Source organism: Cannabis sativa, chromosome 8 (genome assembly GCF_029168945.1).
Source record: "Cannabis sativa cultivar Pink pepper isolate KNU-18-1 chromosome 8, ASM2916894v1, whole genome shotgun sequence".
In the NCBI taxonomy this organism is placed as follows: domain Eukaryota; kingdom Viridiplantae; phylum Streptophyta; class Magnoliopsida; order Rosales; family Cannabaceae; genus Cannabis; species Cannabis sativa.
This window is the reverse complement of record NC_083608.1, coordinates 37,528,842-37,552,374: the sequence shown is the minus strand read 5'-3', so window position 1 is coordinate 37,552,374 and position 23,533 is coordinate 37,528,842. Positions and strand designations below refer to the sequence as shown.

General features: G+C 32.2%; 1 protein-coding gene across 1 annotated transcript; it reads right to left on the bottom strand.

Moving 5' to 3' along the window:
* Positions 1 to 14,162: 14,162 nt before the first annotated feature.
* Positions 14,163 to 20,576, bottom strand: LOC115700229 (uncharacterized). Its single transcript, XM_030627795.2, has 8 exons — positions 19,951 to 20,576; positions 18,167 to 18,721; positions 17,962 to 18,038; positions 17,520 to 17,556; positions 16,530 to 16,686; positions 16,112 to 16,429; positions 15,970 to 16,009; positions 14,163 to 14,853 (listed from the first exon to the last, which is right to left on the bottom strand). Exons 2-8 carry the CDS (start codon positions 18,603 to 18,605, stop codon positions 14,602 to 14,604), a joined length of 1,320 nt encoding a protein of 439 aa, XP_030483655.2. The 5' UTR covers positions 18,606 to 18,721; positions 19,951 to 20,576; the 3' UTR covers positions 14,163 to 14,601.
* Positions 20,577 to 23,533: the final 2,957 nt, after the last annotated feature.

The window sequence follows — 23,533 nt, the reverse complement described above, 5'->3', positions numbered from 1 at the left end:
AAAAATTAAATAAAAATTAGATAAGATAAGTTAAATATCTTTTTCAGATTTTAAATTTAATTTAAATAAATAAAATAACAAAATTCAAAAGTTAGCAAAATATCTTACATCTATTTAAAATTACATGATTATAATTATCTTATTTTAAATTTAAATAAGGTCAAAAATATCAAAAAAAAAAAAAGATTTAATTTAAAAAATATATATAAAATTTGACCTTAAATTTAAAAATAAGATAAGATATAATCAAATTTAAAAATAAGATAGATTTTTAAGCAAGAAGATAGATACTAATTCTATTCAAATTCAAATTACACTAATATCTTGAATTAAATTTAAAAAATATTAAATTAATTCAAAATGATAATTAGAATTGAATTAGGAATAGTAATAATATATATACAAAACTATACAAAAAATCGGAAGTTAATTCCATGAAAAAGCATGAAAAAACGAAGAAAAACGAAAAAATTGTGAGCTGTACGGACAGTTTTCGCGATCGCAGGAAAATTTCAGCACAACTCCGTTTCGAATCTTCAAAAAATCATAACTAATTCAAATAAAATCGAAATTGAGTTCCGTAAAAGGCTAACTTGCTTAATTTTTTCCATACTATCCAATAAAAATAATTCCAGAAATAGAATCGCAATTATTTTTTACGAAAATTTACAAACATCAATCAATCATCAAATAACACTCAATACAACATGATACCATCCAAAAACAAACAAACAATCGTTTTAAAGTTCAAATTTCATGCAAGTAAATCAATTACCATGGCTCTGAGGCGAGTTGTAGGAATATATTTTACCAGGATCTTAGATCTACTCACAAGTATGTTGTTTAAACACCCTAAATATGAACTTTCTAAAACGATAAATTAAACGAGCATATAAAGTTAAGAAAACCTTACATTGATGCAGCGGAATTAATGTCTCCTTCCACTCAGATCTCTAACCCTTGAATCCTTTCTGTAGCAGAGTATAATCAAGATCTGAGCCCGAATGTCCTTCTTCTTCAAGTTTGATCCTTCAGAGTCTTGCAATCTATGATTGAGTTACTGCTTGCTGTGTGTAGGCACTTACTCTTTCACTAGGGTCGAAATTTATCAAGGAGAAAAGAGGAGAGAGGGTTTCGGCCAGGTATAGAAAGTGGGGAAGGCTCAGTTTTTCTAAAGAGAGAAATTTCTGTCAGATTACTAATGAAAGCATGTGAAAGCATGTTTTGTGACTGAGCCATCACTTTCTATTTATAGGCAACTACTAGGTTTAGGTTAGGATTTATTTGGCATTAAAATAATGAAAATATCAATTTGAAAAACCTATTTAAGTGGCCGGATATGGTGTGGTATTGGGCCTCACTTGATTTTGCAGTTTTATCAAATTTTATCTCTATTTTCTCAAAAATGCCAATTTTCCAATTCTAACCTTTTAAATGCCAAAACTAATTACTTAATAACTAAAATAGATTATTAAATAATATTGTCATTTAATTTAATTATTAATTAGACATATAAAGTCCATTAATAAATAAATAAACCTAGAAACTCTTTTCTTTACAATTTCACCCCTGCTTAGTGAAAATTCATGAAATTAGACATAGTCTAACTTTAGAATTATAATTGATCAATCACGAATCAATTAATGAGTCTTACAAGCAGAATGTTCTCAACTAGAATGTGGACCATGGATCTATATGCTGAGCTTCCAATAAGTGAACCAAATTTACCAAGTAAATTCCTACTTATTAATTCTTCGTTGAATCCACTCTTAGAACTTAGAATTGCACTCTCAGACTTATATAGAGCATATTGTATGTTCCACGATATCAATATGCTATCTCATTTAACCATTGTTATAATCTTATTGTGATTTAAAGATCCTCTATATAGATGATCTACATCGAGATGGGATTTCTTTACCGTTCTCACCCCTCAATGTATTTTGCCCCTTAAAACACTTAGCTACCTGTAAATGGTGTTTAGTGATCTAATAATTAGTCAGTTAAACAAGAGCTCATCCATTTACTTCTATTTGCTAAGCTCGAAGGGAATCATCACTTGACTTCTATACACCAGTAGAAGCTATAGATTCCATATTTATGTTCAGCACTCCCACTCAATCATACTATCATGTTCCCAAAATATACGTATCACCCTGACCCAAAAGTAGGCTTAACTAATAAATCAAAGAACATGAATAGCACTCCTGAGTTGAGCCCAAGCATATCAGGATTTAGATTCTTTTAATCTTAAGATCAACTACTGATATTGACTTGGAAAGATATGTATAACGGTAAGTTTGTAATATCTTAACTTAGTTGCAATATCAATCCAGTCCAATGTATACTCCATACATTCGAAACTAGTATACTTTACTAATGTCCTGGAAAGAACATAACACTTACTCCAAGTGTAAGTACACATTGTTAGGTTATAATTAACCTATATTTCGGGTCTTTAAAGTTAGCATTATCTCGTCTATTGGTGTTTTTTGGAGCAGTTTTACGCTTGATTTTCATTATTTCAGGTTCCCGGGGTGTTAAAGTTCGAATTCAGTCAAATGGCGAAAAACTGGGACAAACTTGGAAAAATTGGAAAATTCGGTTCCTGAAGCATCAGTAGTCGCGACCTCCGGAGAGCCGTGTCGCGACCCTTTTTCCCCGGTCGCGACCCCGGTCGCGACTTCGTAAGTTAGTGCGAAACTCGGTTTTTCGAGTTTTGCTCGTAGTCGCGACTCACTTAAATGCTAGTCGCGACTATGTACGGAAATCGCAGATTTGACCTAATTTTGATTTTTCACTCAATTGGAGGCTCACCACTTATCCCTATATAAGGAATACGACATTGAAGGTCAAAGGCAAGCAAAAATAGACCTAATAGTGGAGGCAAAGTGGAGAGGAAGCTATCTTGAAGACCCGGAGCGATACCACCTTCTAGTTTCTTTCTTTTACCCTTTTTATTCATCTTTATGTTTGTTTTTATTTCTGAATTAATCATGGATGTTTTTAGAGTTATTATGAACTAAATTTCCCAATAAGGGAGGATGATGAATGTTGTTTAAGTTTATGCCTAGTTAATAAATAATTGCCATTCCTTCATCTTATGTGTGAATATTATCTTTATTTGTGTTTAATTTCATGTGCAAGCTTGATGACCTTTTACATGCTCTATGATCCTAATTCGAAATCTGAAAAGTGAGAATTAGGAATGCTAAAATTTGGATAGTCTAGGTTTTGATGTAAAACGAAAGTATTTACATAGCCTAGTGACTAATAGATTATTGCTTAATGCTGATTTTGTGTTGATCTAATTAAGAAGTTAATTAGAGAACATATTATTTAGAACCTAAAAGATCTGAAAAGAGTTAGGTTAATTTATAATCTGTCTTTCACATTGAGATAAGGATAGCAATTAGGCATTAACATAGGTAACTTATCAACAGGATTCACCTCCCTAATCTCTCATCTTGATTAATCTTCGTTTATTTTCTCTTAATTTCTGAGTTATTTACTTTTAAAATTGCAACTTATTATTTTACCAAATAGAATCATAATTATAATTTAGTAGTACTTAATCCAATTCCCTGTGGTTCGACCTCACTTGCGTGAGATACTACTTGATACGTACACTTGCGTAATAAACAGAATTTTCGTAACAAGTTTTTGGCGCCGTTGCCGGGGAGTGATAGTTAATATTATTAAAAATTAAATTTTTTTCTAATTTGGTTTTTCTTTTTAGTTTTAGTATTAATTTTGTTGTTTCAAATTTTTATCTTTTTAGTACTAATTTAGTTTTATTTTATTTTACTAATGTTTTATTGATGAGCTTGACCTGCATGGTAAATCCAGATGCTATACCTTGAGGATTTTGCCCGACAACACAATGAGCCATTCTATTCTGCTTGGAGGAGATTTAAAGAGTATGGAGAGAGATGTTATCCCACTTTCTCAAGTGGGTGTTTTACGTGGCTATTTTATAATGGACTTAATGATGAAACAAAAAGCTGGGTTAATTATGGAGCAGAGGTCACTGGAGCGCCTCTATTAATGAGAGGCTATGGCATAATAGATCTATTGAATAATATGGCAGATTTTGATTACGACTGGCATTGGGATCCATCACTTCAGGGTTGGAGTCACCAATACCCACCTTATTGCCCAAATTCATCCCAACAAATTGAAAAAGAGGAGCAACTACTATCACTTCTACAATCACTTCCAGGAGAGATTAATCGCTTAACTGATATGGTGAGATCTTTATGTGATAATTCAATGACTCATGATTCAGAATGTAATAACTCCAATGATGAAAGTTATGAGAGTTGTTGGTATAATGAAGAATGGTCATTATTTGAATACAAGGAAGATAATGAGCCTACAGTTAAAGATCAAGATCCTTGTGAAGAGGAAATCATTGAATATGAAATCACAAGTGAGGGTATGGATAGCCAAGTAGAGAGTGAGCAACAAGAAGAAGGGTTGTTAGATGAAAGTGTTGAAACTGTGACATTGGAGGATGAGGAAGAACATGACATCATTAATTCAACTGCATCAATGATATTGACAAACAAACCACCAATGGATCCATATATTTCATCAACACCATATTATATCCTGTACGAGCTACGAAAGGCTTCTCCCCAAGCTCATCATCGAAAGTCTTGTGTTGTTGGTGTGGCTTTTGGTTCAAAATCATTACATGCCAAGCTTGAGGGCATTTTTAAAAACAACTTTCAAGTTGTCCAACATGATGCTTATTACGGGCGTCAACCGCTTGTTGATGTGGCGCTCAGGTAAGTTTCCTTTCCTTTTTCTTTAATGTCACATTGGGGACAATGTCATATTTAGTTTGGGGGGAGAGATTTAAATTTTTTTTAAAAAAAAAAATTTACATTTTAATTTTCTGTTTTAGTTTTTTTTTTTGTTTTAGTTAAGGAATGGCAATAAGCTAGAGGATAGTTGTATACTGCTGATTAGTGTATTGTGATCTGAAATTGTAAAATAACTGTGTGCTTGATTCTGTTAACTCTTTGGATTAGTTTGGATGCTTAGAAACCTGTGTTTATCTGTAAATATTCAATCTGTGAAAATTATTATAATTGTTTTACTATGGTTTGTGGTAAGATTGACAGGATGGCTTAGAACTTGCATGTTTATTCTTTTGAGGTGAAATCCTTGATAGTGTTCAATTGGAATATGACTTAGGCATTTGTTGGATAGTTTGAGCCTTTCAAGCCTACCATAATGTGTATCCCTAGTTACCCTTTTGAGCCTTAACCTGTTGAGTTTTCACCCACTGATTTGAAATTTTGCAACCACACTATTACTCTTTGTTTTCACCATGATTATCCATGATATCATAAGCTATATGATTAGTTTGGGGGAAAAGAAACATTTAGTGTGACGAAATAGTGAGAGGGAGAAAATTTTTTGTAAGATTGAGAAGAAAGAAAAAAAATTGTGTAATTCAATGTCACTGAAAAAAAAATATACTTGAAAAAAAGAAAAAAAAAAGAGAGAAAAATAAACAAATAAAGTATATGATTTCAGTGATGTTGGAAAATAGTAAATATATCCTCTCTCAATCTTGGTAGATGTGGGAACGCTATGGGGTATTGAAAAAAAAAAGTAAGAAGCTTGTGGGTTCTGTTTGTGTGCTTATGATATCTTGAGCCAAAATTATCTTTTGCCTATCCCTGAATATCTGAGCCATATCACCTAAACCTTGAAAAGACCTAATGATTCCAAAGAATACTGTCAACATTAGTGGAGAAAGGTAAACATGCAAGCTTATGAGCTATCGGGTTGTGGAACTAATGGAAAGAGTAAAACTTTTATAACAAAGTTTCATATTTGAGTAGATTGTTGCAGTTGTACATAGTGTTATTAATTGAGCATCCGAGTTAATTGTTAGAGTTAGTAAGATCAAAATTCTAGTTTATGCAAGGAAGGAAACAGAGCATGAGTCAGCAGTGTAGTGATTATCTGATAGAGTAGTTAGTTTTTTTTTATCTTACTCGGGGGCGAGTAAGAATCTAGTTTGGGGGAATTTGTTAGGTTATAATTAACCTATATTTCGGGTCTTTAAAGTTAGCATTATCTCGTCTATTGGTGTTTTTTGGAGCAGTTTTACGCTTGATTTTCATTATTTCAGGTTCCCGGGGTGTTAAAGTTCGAATTCAGTCAAATGGCGAAAAACTGGGACAAACTTGGAAAAATTGGAAAATTCGGTTCCTGAAGCATCAGTAGTCGCGACCTCCAGAGCCGTGTCGCGACCCTTTTTCCCGGTCGCGACCCCGGTCGCGACTTCGTAAGTTGTGCGAAACTCGGTTTTCGAGTTTTGCTCGTAGTCGCGACTCGCCTTAAATGCTAGTCGCGACTATGTACGAAATCGCATTTGACCTAATTTTGATTTTTCACTCAATTGGAGGCTCACCACTTATCCCTATATAAGGAATACGACATTGAAGGTCAAAGGCAAGCAAAAACAGACCTAATAGTGGAGGCAAAGTGGAGAGGAAGCTATCTTGAAGACCCGGAGCGATACCACCTTCTAGTTTCTTTCTTTTACCCTTTTTATTCATCTTTATGTTTGTTTTTATTTCTGAATTAATCATGGATGTTTTTAGAGTTATTATGAACTAAATTTCCCAATAAGGGAGGATGATGAATGTTGTTTAAGTTTATGCCTAGTTAATAAATAATTGCCATTCCTTCATCTTATGTGTGAATATTATCTTTATTTGTGTTTAATTTCATGTGCAAGCTTGATCACCTTTTACATGCTCTATGATCCTAATTCGAAATCTGAAAAGTGAGAATTAGGAATGCTAAAATTTGGATAGTCTAGGTTTTGATGTAAAACGAAAGTATTTACATAGCCTAGTGACTAATAGATTATTGCTTAATGCTGATTTTGTGTTGATCTAATAAAGAAGTTAATTAGAGAACATATTATTTAGAACCTAAAAGATCTGAAAAGAGTTAGGTTAATTTATAATCTGTCTTTCACATTGAGATAAGGATAGCAATTAGGCATTAACATAGGTAACTTATCAACAGGATTCACCTCCCTAATCTCTCATCTTGATTAATCTTCGTTTATTTTCTCTTAATTTCTGAGTTATTTACTTTTAAAATTGCAACTTATTATTTTACCAAATAGAATCATAATTATAATTTAGTAGTACTTAATCCAATTCCCTGTGGTTCGACCTCACTTGCGTGAGATACTACTTGATACGTACACTTGCGTAATAAACAGAATTTTTGTAACACACATCATCGCTGATTATCACATTAGTGTAAATCCAATAACACCGATGAAACAGGGACCAAAACTTTTGATTCATATGAACACAATCACATTCCACTGTGTTGACGATACTGTAATTGTGAATAAACATATGATCTGGATTTAACTGATTCTGTGTGTATGAATGTAATAAACATATCAAACCATTAGCATGTAAAATTCATGCAAACATCAAATACTTCAAATTTCTTATATTGATAACTAATCAGATTGTAAAGAGTTTTATTTAGGGCATAAAACCCAACACATCCATCTACCACCTCTGCCTAAAGTTCCCAACAAGGCATGGGGTAGGATCTTTAAGGGGAGACCAACAGTTTGCCTAACACTATTACAACCTGGCTTTATCTAAAGCCAAGAAAGAGAAGATGCATGCCAAGAGCTTTGACCAAGAGTCTAACAAAGGGCAATGAAGTCCAACCCAAAGTAGGGAAGCATACATAGATCCACGCTTTGGGAATCCTGCAGACATCTTTGGACCTGTGGAAGAATTGGAAGAGGTGGAGATTGATCCCACTCTTCCAACCAAAAAATTGAACATTCGGAAGGGTTTAGCGCCAGAAATAAATCAGCTCTGATAAAATTTCTAAGGGCAAACCTTGACCTCTTTGCATGGTCAAATGAAGACATGGTGGGAATAGACCCTTCTATGATGACCCATGCACTAAACATAAATCCAAACTTCCGACATGTACAAAAAAAAAAGGAGGTTGCTAAATAAAGAGCACGCCCAAGCTCTAAAAGATGAAGTCAAAAAGTTGATCACCAATGGCTTCATCACCGAAGCATTCTATCCACTTTGGGTATCCAGCCCCATGTACCTATACTGAACAACAAGTGGAGGGTGTGCATAGATTTTACTGACCTGAATAAGGCATGTCAAGAGGACTACTTCCCGCTTCCTAGGATCGACCAGCTAGTAGATGCTATAGCTGGTCATGAGATCCTAAGCTTTATGGATGCTTATTCAAGTTACAACCAAATCAAAATGTACCCACCAGAACAAGAACACACAAGTTTCGCTCAACCTCCTTTCCTATCAAAACCTCTAGAGAATGAGGAATTAGGCGTGTACTTGGCCATCACAGAGTATGCTGTGAGTGCAGTCCTAATAAGAGAAGAAGACAAAATCTAGCATCTAGTATACTACATCAGGAAAGACTAATTGACATTAAAATTCGATACCCACTCATGGAAAAGGTGACGTACTATTTACTCTTAGCGTCAAGAAAGCTAAGGTCATACTTCTAAGCTTTATGAATGCATACTTCGGCTACCATCATATAAAAATGCATGTAGCAGACCAAGAACACACTAGCTTCTAAACTGACAAAAGTGTATATTTCTACCTTGTAATGCCCTTTGGGCTTAAGAATGTCATGGCTACCTACCAACATTCGGTGAACAAAATGTTCAAAGATGTCTTAAGAAAAAATATGGAAGATTATGTGGACAACATGCTAGTGAAGTCAAAGATTGTTAGGGAGGACACCAACAATTTAGAAGAGGATTTCTCGATGATCCAGAAGTGCGGTATGAAGCTGAATTTGAAAAAAAAAATGTACCTTTAGAGTTTCCTTAAGGGAATACCTAGGTTTTATTATTAGCTTTCAAGGAATAGAATCAAACCTGGAGAAGATATATGCTCTCTTAGATATGCCCTCTCCAAGAAAGCATAAAGATGTCCAAAGCTTAACTAGAAGGATCGCAACTCTTAGTAGATTCGTGTCCAAAGCAATAGGTAAATGCATTCTGTTTTTAATATCTTGTGCGAAAGTAAAAAATTTAAATGGACCACTAAGTGTAAAGAAGCCTTCCAAAGGTGAAAGTAACATTTGGCTATAGCTCTCATTTTGTCAAAGCTGTTTGAGGGAGAACCATTGTACTTATATTTTTCATTGTCAGATCAAGCCATCAGTGTCACATTAGTGCAAGAAGAAGGAAAGTTACAACTTATAGTTTATTATGTAAGTAACAGATTGCGGAGCGCAGAGTCCAAGTATCCCATGATTGAAAATCTTTCCTACTATTTACTTATAACCTTAATGAAGTTAAGACCGTACTTTCAAGCACATACCCTTAAGGTACTCATGAACCACCCTTTCCACCAAGCCAATTTGATATTTAGTACCACCCAAGAATATTTATCAAGGGTAAAGTTCTAGCCGATTTCATTTTGGAGTGTACCAGGATTAATGATGATCCGGAGAAGCCAGTTCTATGGCTAATGATGTAACGCCCTAACTATATAGGCACGTTACCAAGATGATTAAGAAATCCTAATCCCCTAGACGGGATTACTAATACAATAAGCGCGGGAAATTAAACTTTAAATGAAAACAAAATGAAAATAAACTTGCAATAATTTTAACTTCACAAACAAAAGTCACATGTTTCGGGATCCCAAAAATAATTTACAAAATATTACAAGTTCGTCTCTAATAGCCGACCTAAGCGACAAACAGAGTTACAAAAAAAATCATCACTGGTAGACCCCAAATCGCTTGTTCTAGTGTGGCCCGAAAATGTACATATATCGCTTAGCTCCTGCACTCATGGCTCATCAGAGATAGATTTACCCTTTCCTGCACAGCAGAGCAACCCGTGAGCCAAGCCCAACAAGACAGTATAAAATATCGATAATTACGTTTATCACATTATATGAACATTAATGCCATTCACATTTGTCTGTATGACACAGACTCGCATGTTACACTCACATGCCTATTTATGTCTATGTGACATAGACCCACATGTTGCGCTCACACGTCTATATACAATAAGGTCTTAGAACAGTTCATCTTGGTTCTAGTTACCGAGTCCAACCTGGTTATGCCTTGAACACATAACCCTAAATCTCAATATTCTCATATAATTAACATGGCATAGCATTTATACATCATTTATCACTAGGGTAATAACCCTAGACCGTTGAACCGCTCATGTTAGGGTAATAACCCTAATCCCGATTTCTATTTACTCACTTATAACATTTCAACATAAGCGCCATCGTGCATAACTCTACATGCAACTACTGTCTTGCCTGATATCCCGCAAATGTAGAGATTCTAAATCCCTGGGTGCTCCTGACCAAGTGTCGGTAATCCTAGTCACAAATTTTGGGATTCAAAGTATAGGGCTAATCCCTAAATCTACTTCCACACAGTATAAACTTGGCATTTAAAATACAAATAATCAAATAGAGCTCGGAACGAGCTTTCCAACAATATATAGAACTCCCAAAACAGAGTTCAGATCACAAAGTTATGAGGATTCGAATAACGTGTTCGAATCTGCCCAAAAACGAAGGGCGGGCCGCGGCACCTGTAACCAAATCCCAGGCCTCCACACAGAGGCGGGCCACAGCGCCCAGGGAGCTGGGTCGCGGCCCTTGGGTTCCAAACCCATAAAATCTCAAAAACCAGCTACGAATTCTCATGTTTAAACACACCAAAATCATCCCAAACCTAATCAAACTCTAAAACCACAAATTAGAGTTGCCAATAAATATTCAGAGAGTGAAAATACAGAGTTCATGCATCAAATCCATCAATAAAGACCCTTAAAAAATCAGATTAAACAACATAAAAATCAAAGCTCCAAACTTGAGCAGAATCCATCAAAAATTCATAAACAAGAACTTGAACTTTCAAGCAAGCTTCAACCTCTAATTCCAACAACAATACAACAAGTAAAACTTGAATTCACACATAGAAATTACCCTAAAAACTCATCTAGAACTCATCAAACATAATCCAATACAAAACCAAGCAATTACACCCAAACTTATCAAGGTTAACACAAATTCTAACCACATGCATTTTCAAGAGAATACAACAGAATTTCTTGTTTTTCTACAAAAATCCTCAACAATAAACTCAACTATAAACCAGCAAGAGAAACTACCTCAAATCTCTTCAAACCCAAGCACAAAGCCACCAAATCCAAGCTTGAATCAAGTAAAAACCTCACCAATTCAACACTTGAAAGAAAGAGATAAATAGAGGGAGAGAGAGGCGGCTTTGAGGAGAATAAACCAGAAAATGAAATTCATTTTTCAATCAATATTCATTTGTTGCAAATAATCAAAGTATACCAAGTTACCAAAATGCCCATATGGCCACATAATCCCTCTTATAAACATTTAAGGACAAAATAGTCCTTTTAATACCTCCTCATACTCAAATAAATTCAGATTATTCATGCTTAAATAAAATGCCAATAATTAATCTAAGAATTGTATTTCGGCCCCAAACCTGGTTCGGCCCGAAATACCCAATTGTGATTATACCGCGCCAACTTTTTAGAATACACCTGAAAAAGGACATAACAGGCATACTATATAGTCCATAAGCACCTAAATAAATTAAATTCACAATTTAACCCTTCTCGGGTCAAAATTACTAAAATGCCCCTGGCTCACCAACGGGGTCTTAACATGTCATATCTCATATTAATTCACATATAATAAATTATATAATAATATAATTCCATAATAATACACAATTATCTAGTTAGGGTTTTGCTAATCCTTTCTCTTAATCCTAGGGTATTTCAAATGATCTAAAAAGTCTACGTTGTCGGAGCCTTAAATGGAAAAGGTTCCGGAGCCAAAATTATTTGGATTTCTACTCAAGGAAACCAGCTCCAAAGTGCCCTCTGATTTGATTTGTCACCTCCAACAACGAAGGAAAGCCTGAAGAAATGATTGTTGGTTTGCATCTACCTAAGGAAGTTGGGGCCGAAATCATTGAGATTTATAGCATCTCCTAGTTAGTTGTGAATTAAATATCAGGGGAGTATTAAACTAAAGAAGAAAAGATGGCTGCCTAAGTCTCTAGAGCTCGAGAACTACTCTAGAATTTTAATATACTATCCGGCAGGTCCCTAAGGACCAGAATGCCTTCGTGAACATGTTGCACTACTATAAAATTGGCCTTTCCTATTAGCTTAAAACTATCTTTTATACTAGTTCCGTCAATTTTCAAAATTTTTGGCTATGTAGGTGTAGTAAAAATATGGAACTTTAAATGATAGTTTATAATTATTAGAGAAAGTCAATCTAAATGACGGTTTACAACTGTCAGGAAAAGTTACTTTAAATGACATTTTATAATTGTTAGAAAAGACTTTCGTCTGATAGTAAATGATGGGAAAGTAAGTTAAAATGATAGTTTATGTCAGAAAAATATCACTTTAAATGGCTATTATAATTGTTGAAAAAAATACTCTAAATGGTAGTTTATAACTGACGGCAAAGGCTTCCAGCTTTATAAATAATATTTTAATTTCATATTTTAATAAGAATTACGTTATTTCATAAATAACATGTAATAATTAAATAAAATTTTGAATAAACATTATTATAAAATTAATAATATTATAAACATTTATCGAAAATTGAATACAACAAATATTATTTAATAGTTTACAATATCAAAAATAGTATAACTATAATACATTTATTTTAAAAAAATAAACATAATAAATTAATAAATTTTTTTTGATAAATCAGCAAGTTTATTATTGATCCACAAACTTTTTACATTCCATTACAATGAGAGAGCATCTTTACTTAGAAAGATCTCAAATCTATTTTGTACAGCTTTTACAACTTTTGGAACCATTCTCTATCTTCTTGACCAATCTTTTTTGGCCAAACTAATTCTACTCTATGCTTAACACTATTCTTAATTCTTTGTACAATTACATCTTTGTTTTCTATGTATTTGTTCCACAAATTATCATTCCTTACAAACCAAATCAAGTATACCAAGTGAGCAATGGCAGCCGCCAATACCTTCTTATTAAACTTGCTGATTTTGCTTTTATGAATCCACTTGAGGAGCTGATGTAGATCATAAGATTGTGTTCTCCATGACAACCACTCTTTGATTTTCTCCACACAGCATTGTGCATAGTAACACCTGAAAAATAGGTGTTTGATTGACTCTTCTTGCTGCAAACAGATCGAGCAATCTGCATCTGAAATGATTCGAAATTTCAGAAGCCGGTCCTTTGTTTTGAGTCTTTTTGCACAGCTAGCCACAGTATAAAACTGTGCTTGGGGATATTGAACCTCCCCCACACTTCATCACACCAATGAACCCTGTTTTGAATTGGACAAAGCAGGTTGTATCCTTCAGCAATTTGGTACATGTTCTGTGCAAATTGTTGTGTACCAGTAAGCTTTTTGAGAGTTTCTTTTGCTACCACAACTTGTTTCCAATACCAACTTCCATGATTCAATTAATAATTTTGTTATCAAATAGTATACAAATGTTATACAATAATTAAATTTCATATAATATTGGTAGAATTAAAATAACATTCTTAATAACCATACAAACACCAACAAGGACATGAAGATTAAACATTGTGTTCTTCGTATTTGGCACAATATGGTGGAAAGCTCTACAATACTAATAACAATTAATCTTCTTTAATCCTACACAAATACATATAATTTGATAGACTACCCCTACATCATAGATCTAAGTGTGTCAGATTAATAATCTTAAAAACAAATAAAAAGTCAATCCTTAAATATTGAGTATTAAAATGTATAAATGGCTATGATCATAGGTGGAAGTCATTCAATCCATTTACACGAGCGAGATGGAATCGCTCCCCACACACACACACATATATATTGGTAGGAGATGAGTGTTTTTCCCTAAGACCATAACTTCTTCTTTTAGGAGATGATAAAACCCAAATAACTCTTTGCTCTACTAGGATTCTGAAAGCAATATATTCTTAGCAACAAGTGAATTTCTCTCTTTTTTTTTTTTTTGTAAGCCAGTCACAAACAAATTTACATGCATCGAGAAAATATGAAATAGTTTTCTAATAATTAACTTTCACGTTTCAGTTGCTAAATTTTCTTTATGTGGTGATACATAGAAACAAACTATATATAACAAGACTATACATATAATCGTCATTCTAAAAAAATCAAATACACTTAATTTACGAAGCCAATGTGGCTACTTAATTTCAAGACAAGCACTTTCAAGATCTAGCAACTCACACTCCTATACGTACGTATGTACATAGCCTTCTTATTCTATTAACATAGTGGACTTACATACGTACGTATCAGATCCTAAAAGTACGTACTTGGTTCATTCATAACAGGCCCACGCCCCCTCTAGCTACTGCAATGAATAGTTTAATATATATATAAGAAAAATCTCAAATATATATATATTTTAATTTGAGTGTGTAGTAATTTGACTTTTTTGTATGTATGACATGTGATGACTCATATTATATATATAGTATTATAGTGGTTGTTGATGAGTTGGTGAAGTTGTAGACAGAGACAGAGAAAGCATAATTTCAGTTTCATCTGCAGCTCTTCTAGTAATTTGTTGACAATGAACATTAATGTGATTACCATGATCACAACGTCCGTCACCTAAACTCAGATGCAAATTGGGAAAACGTTTGTTCTCCTTTAACCTCTCTATAGGAGCATTACTAGTACTGCAACGCTCTTCGACTTCATACTGCTTTCTTCTTAACCTATCAACCTGTATTTCAAAATTCAACTTGTATTTAGAGTTTGATACACTCCGAAGACTTAAATGTATTAAGCACGTATTTACTTAGTATACGTATGTAATATACAGTTGTTACATACATTCATCATTACACCAGATAATATGATGATAATAATGTGTTATTTTTTTTATCATACTATAATGTATGAATAAGAACTTTTCAGAACTAGCGGGTGCATTATTTGATACTACCAAAATAAAATAAAATGCAGGTAGTTACAAAAGCTGAGAAATTTCTAAATAATTTAGAGTATCTAAATCAATGTTATAATATTTATATATATATATGAAAAAATTTGAAAGATGCATAGATGCACCAGTTTGGTATTCAAAATAATTTTTTTTCTCGTGATAATATTTATTTTAGCTATTTATGATATCTTGTAAAATTTTAAGAAATTTAAAAAAAAAAAAAAAAATTTCACAAGCCGAAAATAGGGTTAAAATAGTGTGTTGCATGCATGACTATTTTATTTTATACGTGTATGAGATAATCTATTTGAACACTGCTTTCTATATTGTAAATTATTCTAAATATGTTTTAAAATTTTGTATGATATCTTAAATAACTATAACATACACAAACATAAAAATAATTAGACTAAATTTTTTTTCTAGAAAGTGTATCAGTACATTCTTTTAAAAAGGCACGTTGTAAAATTACCCTATATATTTTTTTTTTTTCATATACTTAGTCTTAAAAAAAAATTGACATTATAATTAGTTTTGAATCCTCCAAAACACGAGTTGTTGGACAATTAGTCTGAGAAAATTTCATTTAAGAATATTAATATAATTGTCGATATATAAATTTCAATTTTACATTAATATTTAAACTCTTATATGTCATAATTAAATAATGTTCTTATTTTGAACGTTAGATCATACCTTTTTTTTTTTTTTTGAATAATAACGTTAGATCTTTTTAGTTATCACTTTTTTTTTATTATTATTATCACATTAAAATTTATTAGACAAGATCTGAGGAATATTATATATAAAAATATTAAATCAAAGCACCATGATTCTTATCAAAATCAAATGAATATGTCGATATATACATAAAAAAAGGGAATAATTAATTACCTCATCAAGCTGAGAAAAGGTATTTAACTTGGGTTCATAGCTGTGGGAAATGAACAAAAGAAATCAGTACTTATAATATAGTGGATGATGCAGTATATTAATTAATCTGAAATAATAATGGGTTGCTTTGTGTGAAACATACGAACTGATGATATTATTACAATCGGCATGAGAAAATTTGAGGTGAGATGGATGATTAGTAGTTCCTGGGATAATCATATCTCGTGGAGGCCACTTCTTCTCTTCAAGAAATTGACACGGTCTAAGTGGAACAGTTCTTGTTATTGCATCTCTTACACCAAACATATTAATATTATTATCATTATTATGTGATGAACTAACTATTGGTCTTATTATCTTGTTTCCATTTTGGACCATAACTTTTTCACATATGGAGTTTTTGGTCAAACCTGCACTACTCAACGAACCATTGACTCCTAATGCCCAAGGATGTTGAAATCTAGAGAGAGAAAGAGAAGAGAGATATATAAAAGAATATATATAATTTCAAAAGTAGTGCTGTAAATTAATCTGATCAAATCATGTGTGATATATAATACCTTGAGGAAGTAATTGGGTGTTTAAAGGTTGAAGTAGAAGAAGTAGCAGTACTATAGCTTCTGTTGTCCATTGTAAACTTTCCGCCATACGGACTGAATCTTTGGCACATTTGTATAATATGATCTCTTTGCATACCCATATTTCTATGAGATAGGACTGTACACGTACAAATTCAAACATAATTAATTAATGCAATTTATGTATTGATTTTTCTCCCTCTCATATTTATATTTTATTTCATTATATGCAGTTATTTTCACATCATACATAAATTTGACTTTGATTCCAGGTTCAAATAATATCTAATGTTTTACAATATTATATTTTTATATATTTTTTTTATTTTGTGGTAAATATACCTAATTTAAAATATTACACTTATTTTATTTTCTATAATATATCCAAGAGAAATCCTAAGGAACTCTTTTTTCTACTCTATTTTGCACCTCCTATATATAAATGCTTGAAAAATGACATTAGTTCAAACCTTTTATATTTTAAAAAATAATCAAATAATAAATAAAAGAACATGTCTAATGATAGAACGAGATAGTGCAAAATAGAGTATAAAGTGAGTTTTCTAGCACTTCTCTACATTCCATCACTACTATATTGCCTATAAAATTGCATTATTTTGAATATATAAATATATATATAAATATTTTTTGGGCAATATTGTGAAAAGATTAGTCACATTTACTCCTAAAGGAAAAGATAGGGTACAAAAATATAACATTTTAGAGCCAATTAATTAGTATATTTACCACACACAAAACAAAATGAATATAGAGATATATATATTATCCAACATTTAGAAATATTGAATATTTTAGTCACTGTTATATACAAAGTGTGTGCATCATAGTGACTACAAAACGTATCCATGGTCATGATCTCCTTACCAACTACGATTATCAAAGAAATTTTTTGTTAAAATAAAGTTATTCTACATATCATCATTTCTCAAAAAAAAAAAAATGTTTACATACCTTGGCCAGATTCATCAAGTTTCTTACTTCGATACATCTGAATTACAAAAATTAGAGCCTTATTAAAGTATGTAATAAGATATAAATGGATATAATATAGGAATATATTAATTTTCCCCCTGTGTTAGTATGAATAAGCCGGCCATTGACTCTTGTGTTGACCATGTGTTTTACAAAATGAATCAAGTTGATCAGTAACATTATTAAGTTCAATTCTGGTCAAACAATTTTTTAAACCTTAAAGCTTGAGCTCAGTGTTTAAACAATAACTTCGAATCTGACTTCACATTCAGTGATATATATATTGAAGAAAAAAAATTGTTCAAAGTTTAGGGCATCAGATTATTAGCTAGTATTGTTACTTAACAAAAGTCAGTCGTGTATCACCTTAAACACGAGTCAAATTAATTATTGTACTAATCTCAAGAGCTTAATAAGTTACCTGCAAGTGACTCTTTACATGAGCAATACTAAGCCCTTTCACACTCATCAGCTGTAAAACTAACTTTGGAGTTGCCCCTGTAACAAGTGTGAATTTATTATACAATGATTATATTTGATAAATAGTAACGTTAGGAACATTTTTTAATCAAGAGAATTGTATTTGAAAGGAATATATAGCTAGCCAGGTAGCTAGCTACACTTACTTTCTAGTCCACCGAGTCTTTCAACAGCATGAACAAAAGCTCGATGAAGATCAGGAGTCCAACGAAGCCTTGGCAATTTTGATCGAACATATGGCCTAACTGTACTAGTAGTACTAGTACTAGTACTACTACTACTTCCTACCTTATTATTCTCTTCCAATACATTTACCTTGTTATAATTACAACTCAAATCATCACCATCATCATCTTCTTCATCTTCATCTTCATCTTCACCTTCTTCTTCTTCCTCATATGCTTTTGGAGATGTTTTTTCATCTTCATCTAATAATACATTTGCATCTTCATTTAAGTCGAATAACGATGAACATGATTTCTGCATAGATAAATTGGGTGCTGATGAGGTTTTCATAGGTTGAATGTCATTTCCAGCACCAATATTATCTTTGTATGTTCTCTCAAATCTCTGGTCACCCACCATGTGTGCGTATTATTTATTTATTGAATTTCTTGATAAAAAATTTCATGGTACTGTAGTAGATTACTTGCATAGTATTGGGTAGTACTGTAGCTAGGTATAGCTCTCTTTGTACATTGCTGAAAGTAATAATTAGTATAGCATATTTAGTTATATCTAATAAGGAATTGCCACATAAAGTAGTAAACAAACAAATAAATGTGTGTATTAATTTGTATAGCTAGAGTGAGCTTATATCAATGTTAATATAAACCTATAATTGCATGCATAAAATAATGTCATGATCTTATTTATCAAAAGCATTTAAGAATCGATTAACTATACATGAAAAGATTTAGCTTGTACATGTAGGCCTTATACCTATGATTTCAATTTTTTGTTTGTTTTTTTTTTTTATATTAAATTTTGGCTTTGTTAATCTGTCTTTATCATTAATTTCTGAGCCAGAAGCATATTTTGCTATTGACAATTTCTTATTTCTAGGCAATGGGAGCTGAGCCACATACACAACCCCCTAGATCGAAGATATATAATATATATGCATATAGGGATAAGCAATTGCATAATCTATAGGAGTATAGGGTTTCATAAACATCATATTTGTGTTATTGTAGTTTAGTACACAAGCAAAACTTATGATTAGTTAATTACTAATATTACAATATAAATAAGAAATGATCAGATCTAACTATCACTGTTACTTATTATATTACTGAAATATTTTTTTCAAAATATGCAAGTGTAGCTGTGTGCTATGCTTTTCTGAAAGAAGAAGACCAAGAAGAAATTGAAAAATCATTTTTGATTATATACCATTAATTATTATAGTTACTGAAATAAATAATTAACTGAAAAAAGAATAGTTATCACTAAAAGTATAAGATATATAATAAACGTAGCTTGAATATAATGATGAAAAAATTGAGTAATCGTTGGAAAATCAAACTAATTAATCCAATTATGCGAATTAGTTTCATGAAGTGCATTTAATTATAGCCAGCTAGAGAAAAATATACAGAAATAATACATATATAAAATCATTCACTGTCATGAACCAACTTTTGCTTCTCTATTATTATATCAATTTGGTAATAGGACTGAGTGTGAAGACCAAAAAAAAAAATATATCTATATAAATATAAGAATTAAAAGACGAGACTTATCATCTAGATTATATTACATGACCACAAGTATATATATATATATATACACATCAGGATGATTTTAATCAGTTCAATGAGTATAATTTCAATGAAGGAGCTAGTTTTGAATTCACAACCTAATAGTTTTGAATTCAGAAATTAAGAACACAAGAATAAAAGCAGACAAGGTTTAAATTGAAACTTACCCAGTAATAACAGTTTGATGATGAATTAATACAGATCAATTTAGTCCTCCAAAACCCTTAAGAGAAATAAAGCAAAATACAGAAAGAGATTGATACCAGAGAAACTAAAAGAAAAGAAGAGAGAGGAAGTATACTATACCTTGCTTTTTTTATTTAAAATAAAAATAAAATATTGTTGTTTTACATATTTTTTTATTTATTTCTCAATTAGTAAGAGCTCTCGGTTGGAATATTATGTGGAAATTGAGCACTCTCCCTGCCATGAGTGAATAAATAATAATTTTTTAAAACATAAATCTTACACTTCAATTATTAATGCCATATGTACATTTCATGTGTTGTAATTAATATATTAATAATTAAGCTATAACTGCAACAAGACTATGGTCGGACAATTTTTGCACTTGAAAATATACGACTTGTGTTAATAGTATTATTAGTAAAAAAAAATATCAATAAGACTAGTCTCTTTGGACTGTTAAAAATCATGTGACTTCTCGAGCCTTTCTTTTTTCCGATTGTTCCTGATCATCAATTTAGACAGGTTGTCTTTGTCATATAAATATATATATATATATTATATAATATATATAAATAAAATACCTGTATGCCCACTTATCCGTATTATAATCTTTATTGGATGACCACTGCTTCATATATGTAGGGTTTGGGATTGGGTTTGTTGCAGATTTTTATTTTATACAGCAATATTATTCCATCAAATAAGTTCCTAAATTACTTTTTAGTAAATAAAAACAAAATATCAAGAGGTTGTCTGATCTACAATAATGCAATGGAATGAATATATATAAATATATATTAATTGAGTTTAGTATTGAAAATGGAAGTATAGGAATTCAAATATCAATACATGAAAGGAGAGAATTTCAAATTATCTATATATCCAGATTTTGGTGTTTTCAGTTTGATTATGTACAACATAAGAGAATAACTATTGCTGTAAAAAAAAAAAAAAAAAAAAAAAAAAAAGTTGATATCCCTTTCAAAAATAAAAAACTTTCTCATTATTATGTTCAAAATCTAATTATGTGAGTTGGAGTCATCCATAATATATAACTACTATATAAATATCTTCACATATATTTGATTTAAGTGTTATTAATTTGAAAGACCAATAGATTAATTTTTATTTTCTTTTTAAAAACAATATATTATCATTTTTCTTTTAAAGAAAGTGGTCCTCTTCCGCTCCGAGACCAGCTCCAACTTCATTGTTGAGAAAGCACATTTTGAGTCTGTCGTCTTTTGCAACAGTTAGAGGAAATAGTCTTATCATAGCTCCTCAGACGGCAATTCCTAACTTTAATCCTATTGGTAGATCTACAAAGAAAATCATCATAGTTCAACATATAGCTAGGTTCTAGTTTTGATAAATTTTTGAAAGTTATTGAGAAGCTTCAGTACCAGTGGACAATAGGGACGAGGAAGTGGCTGCTTCTAAAAGGCACTCTCAAGATGATAGTTTGAGATAGAAGGACTCACTCAGTTTCTCCTAGTTTCTTGCGTAGAGACATTTCGAGTAAGCTACCTTTTGAAAGAGAATATGAGATTATTAAAAAATACTCTTCCTGCCCTTTTCCTACCCCTGAAGATGGTAGGGTTTTGACTACTATAATACTACGTTGGGCCCTATGATCAAATCGTAAAACTCACATATTAAACTTTGCGAATTGAGGCAACCTCATAATCACCTTGAACCCACTTTTTATTCTTGGCCCAAAAATGTTGGTAAGACTGGGTTGGCTAAATAATTTATGGGCCCTCCTCCCATAGACAAATTCAGCTCAGACATGTTCTCTTTCATGACCCTGTTGATGTTTCAGACCAGGTTCACCATTGTCCACAACTCAGGAAAAGGAAGGTCAGTTTATCTCTTGTTCTTTTCGTGTAGAAGTTCCCAAATAATACTCATGAATTTAGTAAAGAAGACCCTTCTTTACCTCAGTTCTCCCTTAGGACAGTGACTACTCCATTCAAAATGGGTAGTGGAGCATCTTCTTCTTATTCGAAAATAAGAGAGAAAAGGAGAAGTTGTAGAGCTCAGACATGTAGTTTAGTTGGGGATTTATCAAAAAACTCTGAGGTAATGGAGACTCGTGTGGTTAGAAATTTAGTGGAAATGCACATTGAAAGCATTCATAATTTTCAATTTGGCGAGGAGACGACCCTTATAAGCCCCCCCAAGTCCAATGAGAGTTCTTTTTTACAATTATCGGGAACTTGCTTGGAACCCAGCAATTCAGGTCTTAGGGGTCTAGGTGAGAAAATACAAACCGCAATATATTTTTCTCATGGAAACAAAAATTATGTACTAAGGATTGAATGGAGAACATTGCTAGTTTTTTGGATTATCATGGTTGTGTTTGTATTCCTGCAAGGGATTAGCTGGAGGATTTTGCTTTGATGGAATATGGAGTTGAAGATTCAAATAGTTGATACTGGGGTGTCTGTGTTCAACATCCATTTATGGGATCCCTAAGTTAACTTTATGTGGAGGTTACTAGCAGTTTATGGTACTCCTTATGAGGTTGAGAAGGTAATTTTTTGGAGGGAATCGTAGAACAAAATTAAGTCTTGGAAGATCCCTTAAATTATGATTGGGGATTTAGATTGTTTAAGCTCTAAAGAGGAGAAACTGGGTGGTAGTAGAGTGACGAGGCAGGATACGATTTTTTTTAAATGAGTTTCTTGATCAAAGTGGGAAAAATGATTGTAATATCCCGAAAATTTAAATTATGAATAATTAAGACTTATTATATAAATATGGGTTAATTAGAGAGTTATGAGTGAGATTATGATCATACTAATCTAATTCAGTGTGAATTAGGAATTATCGCCATGAGTAGATAAATAAGTGTAATTTATTAATTACGGAGATTTATTTGGAATATGTGGGTATAATGAGAGTTATTTGTAGAATAAAAATATTTTTAGGTTTAGCGACCTTGGGGATCCGATCGGAGGTCAAAAATATCACAGCAAGTTTAGTTAGTAATCTTAATGAAATTATTGTGATAAGTTGATTTTAAAATAACGGGATCTAGCGAAATAACGAAATTAGACCATTTTACCCCTAGGTTTATGAGGTAACTTAGTGGATAGTCTTTTGGCCCTTTGATTAGTCAACCTTTATGGAGTTGTTGTGTGGACGTGGCTCATCCTTTTGAGGATGAGCAGCAACTTAGGAAGAAACAAAAAGGAAACAAAAAAAGAAAAGAAAGTCAAAGAAAGATGTAATGTAAAAAAATCATCAAATTCATATTTTCTTCTTCATTTCTCTCCATTTTTGAATCCTCTAAAACCAGAACGAATCAGGGTTGTTTCTCAATCTTTGAAGCTTCTTATAGCTGGAATTAAAGTCAAAACTTCATCTTCTAGCTCCTTCTTTGGATCTCATAAAAGAACGGGAGCTGTTGAGAGGTTCCATATTGCCGAGCCGAAGGGAGGGCAGCACTTATGTACGTGATTGTAGTATGTCACGTCGTCTTGGCCCTGCTGCATTGAAGAGTACCTATGCACTATTTCCGGTTCACTGATAAGGAAGATAGAGTTGGGGTGGGGG